Source organism: Callospermophilus lateralis, chromosome 8 (genome assembly GCF_048772815.1).
Source record: "Callospermophilus lateralis isolate mCalLat2 chromosome 8, mCalLat2.hap1, whole genome shotgun sequence".
NCBI classification, from domain to species: Eukaryota; Metazoa; Chordata; class Mammalia; order Rodentia; family Sciuridae; genus Callospermophilus; species Callospermophilus lateralis.
Window position 1 is genome coordinate 54,938,819 of NC_135312.1, and position 9,591 is coordinate 54,948,409.

The window sequence follows — 9,591 nt, forward strand, 5'->3', positions numbered from 1 at the left end:
TCAGATTACAAATGTAAATATTCAAAAAATTATACTCAAATATGAAGAACAAAGCCAAAATCAACTTTAAATTATAATTTTAAAAATCAACGTATTCTTTTATCAATAGCAGGAGTTTAGGTCATAAAACTTTCTCGAAAGTCATTTGTCAAAACGTATGTTAATTTGTTTTTACTCAGTAATAAACCAAAGGGCTCTCTCTTTAAACAGGCATTTGACATGCAGGCAGTGACCTATATACAATGCTATGTAGCAACATTCACTAGCATGGGAAAATTGATACCATTAGAAAAATGATTACATATATCACAGTTTATTAACATGATGGGATTAAAGTGGTGTACACAAGGAGTTGGTAATGATATGGAAAAATTACTCTAAAATATTATACAAAACAAAGACAGTATATAAAAAACAATCTGTATATTGAATGAAGACCAAATAAGAATATGCTAAATTATAATAGTACTTTGGAATTTGGAGTGATTGTCAAAAACCTGGAAAATATAGAAGACTATTAAAGAATATTATAGGAGGCACATGTACATTTGTAATCAGAAAAAATCCTGATTAATTAAAAAGAAGAATTCAGCAACTTAGAGTAATAGAGGCAGCATAGTTTAGGAATTAAAGATGATCCCTATTATAGGGACACTAGAGATATGGTTCCCAAAATTCTGGTAATGGCAATCCTCCTTGAGGAAACATTAGAGACCCAGCAAAGTCATCATCAATATATCCAATCCAACTGGCATAACCAAACTCTTCATATCAAAACCACTTATGATCTTGCCAGGCAATTTGGAATTGTCCTTCATGGACTTCCAAAGTATTTTAAATTGGCCTCTCACAAGCAAAGAATGCTTAGAGACCATCATCCTGGAAACAGAGGTGACCTGGAGGGTTTTGTTTTTTTTTTAACATTTCTGAACAATATTATGTTTGAGACAGTGACAAGAGAAAGTAGTGAAAGTACAGGAAGAAACATTTTGGCTAAACAGCAATAAAGTTCCTGGTAACAGATGACATGCTACACTTAAGAACATACTCTTAAAGTGTTACAGTCTGGTGGTGAAGAGCAAGACATTTGGTCAAGGGGCTTCAAAATCCTACCTGTGTGAGTTGTTTTTTAGGATATTTAGTCTAAGTTATTAGTATTAGTTATTAGGGATGGAAATGAGAATAACACTCATTTACTCAGGCTTTTATCAGGATCAAAACTGAAACTGTTCCTAATGGATGTAACACAGTGGTTGGCACAGAATAACATTTAGTCTATAAATTTAAAAATTGCTGTTTATTTTTAAGTTTTTATATTCCATGAAGTAATTGGAATCTATATTTTGAACTGTTAATTTTGGTGTAACTAAATAGAAGAGGATTCTTTCTTGGAGAATTCTGTTCCTGGCATTATATTATTGTAATATTAGGGATGTTTGGGTCATAAAACATTCTTTTGCTTTTTTATTTGCTTGTCTGTTCATTTACTCATTTATTATGCATCCATCTGTACATTCAATAAACAGAGTGCCAGAGAGAGAGAGAGAGAGAGAGAGAGAGAGAGAGAGAACATTCTCATCCGAGAAGCTTGAAGCATTTAACATGAATGATTATCGTGCTCAAGGGGGCAGAAGCTAAATCAGACAAGTCAACTCCCTGCTCTTTAGTTACAAGGAAGAATAATGACTTGAGTAGCTAAAACTCTAAATTTTACAAAAGAATTCCTTTTAAGACCTTTTCCACCACACTTTTTTTTTTTTTTTTTTAAATCGGACAGACAGATTTTAATCTTAGCTTATCTTATTTCCCCCAATGTCAGCAGCAGGGCAAATGATCCCAAGTAGACTACAGGAAAGACTGAGTGGGCACCCTAAAACTACACATGGAATTCTATTCAATTTGACAAATGCCTATTAAACCAAACAGAAGAGCATACAAAAACTCACAGACTTGAGTTCCCTGTGCTTTGTGGGGTGAAAAGTGAAGTTACAAGCAGCCTTGATAACACTGAATAACTAATTCTACAACCACTGTATTCATCTTCATTTTCTTAGAGACTAATTTAAACCTGGAGGAAGATACAGAACAGGAGCATTTAAGAAAATTCAGAACATGGGTAAAATCCTGCTTGCTACATCTAGTCACTGAATAACAAATATATGAGGGCCCAGGAGGTACAAACACTACTTTAGGTACTGGGGGTACAGCAGTAATCAAGGCACAGTCTTTGCTCTGAGGTCTACACTAGTAACAATGCTTGCTTCATCCCAACAATGAGGTTAGTGACTCACACTAAACCTTGAAATCTAGATAAATATCTGAAAATGATGAAAAATTATCTCTCAGTAAACCAGATATCTGAGAAGACAAAAATGAATAATGTTTGGCTTTTCTGTTTAAGAATGAAATGTAATCTAGTCTGCAACTGGGGAACAGAAAAAAGGCAAAAATAAATATGACCCAGTTCCAGGAGGGGTTGGGAAGAGAAGACAGCTTAATACTAAAGCCTTATGATGATTTTTCCTCAAATGATGCTCAAGCGATCTCAAAGTGATGGTTTATAAAACAAAAGGATTCAAAGAATTCTTTATTCAGATTTTCCAACTTCTGTAAAACAATAATTATTTCCTTAGACACATGTGTCACAGAACAAGCCTCCTAACCCAAATAGGCCAACCAGCCAGTTGCCCATAATTACCCTCGGCATTCTACCAAGGCCATATGCTGAGTCAGAGATGAAAGAGATCCCTGATATGTCAAAGAAATACACTAGTGATTCTTGAAACATATTTACACATCTATACACAAATACATTCATACACAAAAATATTCAAACATCCTCAGATAGTAATTATGTACAGATGTATGCAGGGGTGTGAGTTGGTAGGTGGTAGGTAAATGGCTCTTCTCTGGTTGACAGAAGGCCCAGAAGTAGGTCAAGATTCAAAAACCTATTTACCCATGTCATCTAGGACGAATCATACTTCCCCACCAGAGCTGGAGGGTATTATTTTCACTGGTTAGGAGAGAAGAAAAGAAGCAGAATGCCCTTGAGACACTACATAAGTGGTCGGTCTACCTATATACACGCCAACCTGTTCCCGCCCCATAACTACCTTCTCCAACTTAAATGAAAGCCTTCTTACCTAGTCTAGAGGGCTAAGGCATATCACATACATTTTAAAACACTGGCTTCCTAAGCCAGACACTACAGACTACATGTTGTGTGATCCTATTTATAAAAAAACAGCAAAAATAATGGCACAATTAATCTACCCTGTTAGAAGTCAGGAGCATGGTTACCTTTAAGGAGGGGATAGTGCCAGGAAGGCAGCAGGAGAGGAGAACAGGGGTGCTAGTAATATTCTGCTTATCAAGTGCTGGTTACTTGGCGGTATTTACTTTGTGAAGAATCAGCAAGCTCTGCATGTATATGTACTCTCCTGCATATGTATTAAATTTTAATAGACATATTTTTAAAAATTTTACTTTCTAACAATTTGTAAGAGATAAATTACTTTTATCTCTTCCACTTTGTGAAGAATCAGCAAGCTCTGCATGTATATGTACTCTCCTGCATATGTATTAAATTTTAATAGACATATTTTTAAAAATTTTACTTTCTAACCATTTATAAGAGATAAATTACTTTTATCTCTTCCTGAAAAATAAATTATTCAGTAACTATTCAGAGCTATGTAATTTCTCTAGTCAATCTGTAAGGCAGTAAAGGTAAATAAATAAAATCTCCAAACCATATTGATCATTCCTAATATATCATTCATTCAATAGAACCTCAAGGCAGTTACATAAAACCACAGATCAGTTATTGGGGAAAAAATTGTATAGTCAATAGTGAATTTTATCAAATCTCCTAGTTAATAGTGCCTTTACAAATAGGGACAGGTGCTGTACATAATATTTTCTTAAATAGATATTTTTAAAACCCTCCAGAAAATTACACAAATGACTATATTGATTGGTTAGCTACCCTTTTGCTATCATAGGACCTGTATCTCAAGATCTATTTTTTTCTATACTTTTTTATTTTCATTAAACTTGAGTGTGGGAAATAAAAATGACACTAATAAAAAAGAATCTCATCAAACAGGAATATGGCAACAGGTAAATCTCCAGCAATAGAACCTAAGAGTACCTGGTACTCCTTCCAGACTACTGACTTATCACCCTATGGCTGAAATCAACACTCCTATACTATTTTTGTCCCTGCAAAAAAAAAAAGGGGGGGGGGGGGGCTGAAGTGATTTATATTAGCAAAAGGACTGGACTGAAGTCCAATCCAGGGCCTCTTACATAAGAGCATCCTAATCGTATCTGAAAAAAATCAACCAGAGCAATATATTTTATTTTATGAACACTCTTTTGGTGGAATAGGTAATCTTTTTTTTTTAAGTTGTAGATAGACACAATATCTTTATTTTATTCATTTATTTTTATATAGTGTTGAGGATCAAATCCAGTGCCTCACACATGTGTGAGGCAAGTGCTCTACCACTGAGCCACAGTCTCAGCCCCAGGAATGGGTAATCTTAAAACATCTTTCTAATGTACATATTGCAAAGATAAAGGATTTAATAAAATATTTAAGCAATTAAAATAATGAAAAATAAGCTTTCTTTTCTCTACTTCTTTGGAGATTAGTTTTAAAATAACTTTAAAATAATACATAGATGACTAAATGTTATCAATTACAAATGTCTCTTCATTTGAATGAATCCCCAGTTACTCTCTTCCCCTCTTGCCATTGAAGTATCAGAGGGTGAGAAGAACTCACAACACTAAGCACTGAATAAGAAGGAGCATTTTGACAAATGCTGATTTACAGCATGCTACATATATGCTTTTTTAAAATTTACAATGGTACAAAGTGATACACATCCTGTAGAAACCATACCTGGATTTGAATTTTGATCTTTTCCCTAGTGACAGGCAGTATGATTGATACCCTCTCACAATGCTGTTTTGAAGATAATCCACACAGTCACAAGAATAAACAACCAATACTTGTCAGCATACTGTATGGCTAAGCTAAACACCTAAGCAGGTTAGGTATTCAAATGCATTTTTGACTTTCGATATTTTCAACTAACAATGGGTTTATCAGGATGTAATTTGTAACCTCTGAGCCTGGAACTTCGGTTCTCCCCATCAGTTAACAAACACAGACCTCTACTGTGTACTACAGCAGGTGGCTATGCAACCTCTGGAATAGGAACAGCAGAATCCCTCCCTCATTGTGACTATGAAAAACAGGTGTCATAATGCATATAAAGCAATTAACACTATGCCTGGCATTGAGTAAATAGTCAATGACTTGTAACTGTGTTTGTATTAGCAGTAATAAAAACTTTTTCTAAAAGATTATTTTACAATATAATTTGAAAAATACAAAATTTCCAAACACTAGTACTCAGCCAAAACAAACACATAAACAAACAAACAAATAAACATTATCTTTTAAAGTAATTCAAATAAAATGTGTATGAAAAGACTTTGAATGTAGTAGCCTGGCTTCTTGCCAGATGGCTTTGAGTATGCACTCAGAACAAATATATTATTATAAACAGCTTCAAAATAATACCATGGACTTTGGAGTGACCTGTTACACTCTCTGAACCTCAGTCTCCTCACCTATTAAATGGCAATAATAATTCCCACAGCATTTGGTATTTCTGAGGTTTTAGATGTTATTTATAAAATGCCTACCAATATCTTGCACATTCAAAGATATTTATTTTCAAGCAGATAGAGTAAGTCATCAAAGGGTTTACCTAGAGCAGGAAAAATTTCCATCCTCTGAACTCCATTTTTTCTTTCTTTGTAGCATTCTTTACAATTTGCCTTCTGATCTAATGAGATGTGCTGCTCCTAATACTACAGAATTTTTTTTTACTTTATTCATCCCCATATCTTCCTTCAGACACTCCATCACCCTCTAAGTACATACCAGTGGCTTGTACAAAGAGTAATAAATTGATGCTTGGGAAGTCCAACAGCTAGGAGAATTCTGACACCACTATAATTTAGCCTGAACAAAGTGGGACCTTCCTCCAGGAAGAGGAAGAGAACAAAAGTGTTCCTGGACTACAAATTGTTTTTTTAACCACCAATGGGAAAAATTTCAGAAACAATATTTTGCTCAGCTTACTTCATTCCCTACTTTCAACTAAGATAAGAGTGACATCTGAGAATAAAGCTTACCTATTTGCACCATTTCTTCATTACCAGCCTGGAAAGGAGGGGGGGAAAGTAAGAAAAAGAAACAGTTACTGGGTTTCATCTTATCACCTCCTGCGTTTTATTTCTACCACTAATGCTTTTCAGGAGCTAGCTAATCAGGAGACCTAGAGACTGGGATTTGTGCCTAAAGGCTGCACCTCCTTTCGTAGAAGGTTCTTGTGACAAGAGCATGAGCCAACTCAATAACAATTTGGGGCAGGGAGTTGTTTGCCAGCTTTAATTTTAATTTAACATTTATGAAGCCAGCAAAAATAAATACTGACACTCAATAGTCTCTTGAAAACTCCTGTACTGGGTCGGAATTAGAAAAGAAAGTTTCTGAATTTAAACAAGCAAAAAGAAGCCAAATGGGGGGTGGAGGGGGTCTGATTCATCAGAATCAACTGGAGAATTCCCTTCTTTTACCCTATGGTCCGACCAGGCAGACCAAAGAAGCTACAAAAACTGACAGAGCAATTCTGTACTCCAAGTCCCGTCGGCCCTGGGCTGATATGATTTACTACAAACCGCTCCTCAGGCTGAGCCTCCTCAAGGGCTCTTCTGAGAGCATCGGGCTTCACCTTGAGTCTCCAAAGGGTGGGGGCAGGGCCGTGGAGAAACAGAGCTGCACTCAATTTAGCTTTAAAAAGAGGAGGAGTTGTGCAGAGGGGGAGGGGAGAAGGCGGCGGGCGCCTCCAGCCGCTGCCCAGGAAAACGCAGGGCAGGAAACGTCTCCAGCCCCCCTCCCCAACTGTCAAACTCTAGCCCGGCCGCGGTCCTCCCAGGACACGTGTCTACTGGATCTCTCCCTGTCCGGCCCAAGGACTTCCTGAAACCCCCGCCTCCGGCTGCCCGAAAAAAGCGTGAGTCAGGAGAGAAAGCCCCGAGAAGCCGACTCCGGCAGGAGCCACCCGGGCACTGGGGATCCTGGACCCAGCGTCCAGAAATTCATTCAAGCGCCCAGACCGCCCTCCGGAAAGGGGAAACCCAGATGGCCCGGCAAGGATGCGAACTGGCTGCATTTTGTCGCTAGTAACTGTTAGGAATGCCGCAGAGTGGTGAAGCCCTAGGTGTGACAAGCCTGGGCTCCCGGAGTAGGAGTCCCAACCTCCCGTGCAATTCATCCCCCCCACCCCCAAACCCCCTCACACCGTGCCCAGCCCTCCAAACACCGTTCCTGAATGCAAAAGATAACAGGGAAGGGTGGGAAGCAGGAGGAGGAAAGAGAGGAGGGGAAAGAGGGGAGGGAACTGTTTCGGGAAAAGGTTGGGTTTGAGTTTTTTATTGTTATTATTTTCCACTTACTTGTCCATCAGCTGAAGTCCTAACCTCTACCAGAGCGGCTGCTATCAACCAAAGTGACAGGAGAACCATCACGAGTCGAGTTCACTTTTCAACTACTGGGCAAAGCAACTGCCCAGAGCAAATCCCCCCAAAATAAGTTTCTTTAAAAAGAAAAAAGAAAGAAGAAAGAAAAAAATGCAAAATAAAAAAAGAAAGGTCTTCTGTGCTTTGCTTCAATGAAAATGAAATTTGAGCTCTGAGACTGGCCCCCTCCGCTCTGCAGTTCTTTCCACTTCACCTTCTCACCCCGTCCTCCCAAACGGAGTGTGCAGGAGCGAGAAGGTGCTGCGAGCCGGACACGGGCTGCGCCCGGGAGAGGGGGAAGGGACGAGGGGCTTCCAACTATCTCTGCCCGAGGCGGCTTTTTCCAAGCTTTGCAAGCACCACTGATCCCTCAGGTTACCGCCGAGAACGCTTGGGTCTCCCGGAGCCCAGAGGCAAGGGGAAGTGTTAGCGAGAGAGAGGAGCGAGCGGGAGCGGGAGAAAGAGGCAGGGAGAGGGCGACTCCGCCGCCGCACACGCAGAGTGGGGGCGGGAGGAGCGAAGGGAGGAGGAGGCAGGCGCAGGAGGAGGGAGGAGTGGGCCGCTCGCCGGCTCCTGTTGCTCGCAGAGCGCCCGTCTGCTAGCTGCTGGCGACCCGCGGGGCGCTAATAAGGCGGCCGGAGCACCCCCGGGCGGCCCCTCCCGCCGGAGCGCCCACGTCACGCGGGGCCCTCGCCCCCTGTGCAGGGTCAGGGCTGCACACCGCCCCGGGCTTCTGTAGCCCGGGATCGACCCCGCATCCCGCGAGCCTCTCCTTCCCCCCCGAGGTGGGCGAGGAGAGGGGAGGGTCCAGGGGCGCCACCGGTCCCGACTGGCGGGACGCGCGTTAATTATAGGAAGGGGGAGGGTCCAAGGGCCAGTCTCGGGCTGTAGGAAATTCACCTCCTCCAACCTCCACTGTTCTCGCAGCCAGGGAAAAGTCTCCCTGGAGAGAAGCCCTGGAACCTCCAGGTTTTAACGACGCGGTGATTTTTCCCTCCAGACACTAGTCGCCTCCCACGGTTGGCGGGGGACCGGGGTTGCCCTCTCCTTTAAGCTCCTGTTTATGCTTTTTTCGTTTATATTAGTTGTAAAAGATACCGTGTCGTTTTCTTGACTCCACCGGATGCTTCCGTTTATCACTAGAGTACACAGGCCTCAGGGTCTCTCGCTCACACCAAGATTAAGTTATCAAATGATTGCTGCTCACAGTGGCCTGGAACTTCCAGGGAGGGGGTGACACCAACCTGCAAGTTTCAAGAACCCCAGCCCAGGGCCCACTTCCCATCGGTAGAAGCCTCAGAGCGCTTTACAGGGAACTAAAAGAAAAAGGAATCATTGACTCCAGCTTCCAGTGACCAGGCTGGCACTGGCCTCCCCAGAGGAGACCCGGAGAGAGAAGTGATTGATTCCCACAGTTACTTATAGTCTTCAAGGTTTTACCTTGAAACAGTCTTGAGGAGACCTGCCTAAAACCAAACACGCAAAAGCTAATGTTTGTGTTGCTAAAGATGGTTCCATTAAGTCACAGTTCCTCGTCTTTAAAAAACAGTATGCCTTTGAAGGGTTTCCTATAACTTGATTCATTGTTCATCCCTACAGAGCAGAAGTAAAGGTTGTGTCTTACACATCACAAGATTTGGTGTTCACTCATGTGTTATCCAAGCCATCTCAAAATCATATACCTAGGACTTTTACATGTACCAATGAGAAACCAGATAACTAAATGGCCCCGCCTAGTAATGTTCTGTATTAGGCTAATTATTAGTTGGAATTAGGATTAGACCCCAGCACTGAGGTATTTAAATTACTCTTTTCCTTCTATTTAAGCCTGTAGCCTTTGCTGAAACCGTCATTGACTTGCTATCCATGAATGATCTGAATGATCCGCTGAACTTTGCACCTAGTTTCCCTACTCATTAAGAACAAGTAACCCTAAACATTCCACACATGAAATGTTGTCAGTGCACACGGACAAGTACAAGA

The 9,591-nt window shown here is 40.8% G+C and overlaps 1 protein-coding gene across 2 annotated transcripts in view; it reads right to left on the bottom strand.

Moving 5' to 3' along the window:
• Positions 1 to 7,624, bottom strand: part of Adamts3 (ADAM metallopeptidase with thrombospondin type 1 motif 3) — a 227,419-nt gene extending 219,795 nt beyond the window's left edge. For both annotated transcript variants that reach the window (XM_076864583.2, XM_076864582.2), the window contains exons 1-2: positions 7,546 to 7,624; positions 6,223 to 6,250 (exon numbers count right to left, since the gene is read on the bottom strand). In XM_076864583.2, coding sequence (XP_076720698.2) covers positions 6,223 to 6,250; positions 7,546 to 7,614 — 97 coding nt within the window. In that variant the 5' untranslated portion in view covers positions 7,615 to 7,624. The remainder of the gene's footprint in view (positions 1 to 6,222; positions 6,251 to 7,545) is intronic.
• Between the last annotated feature and the right edge of the window lie 1,967 nt (positions 7,625 to 9,591).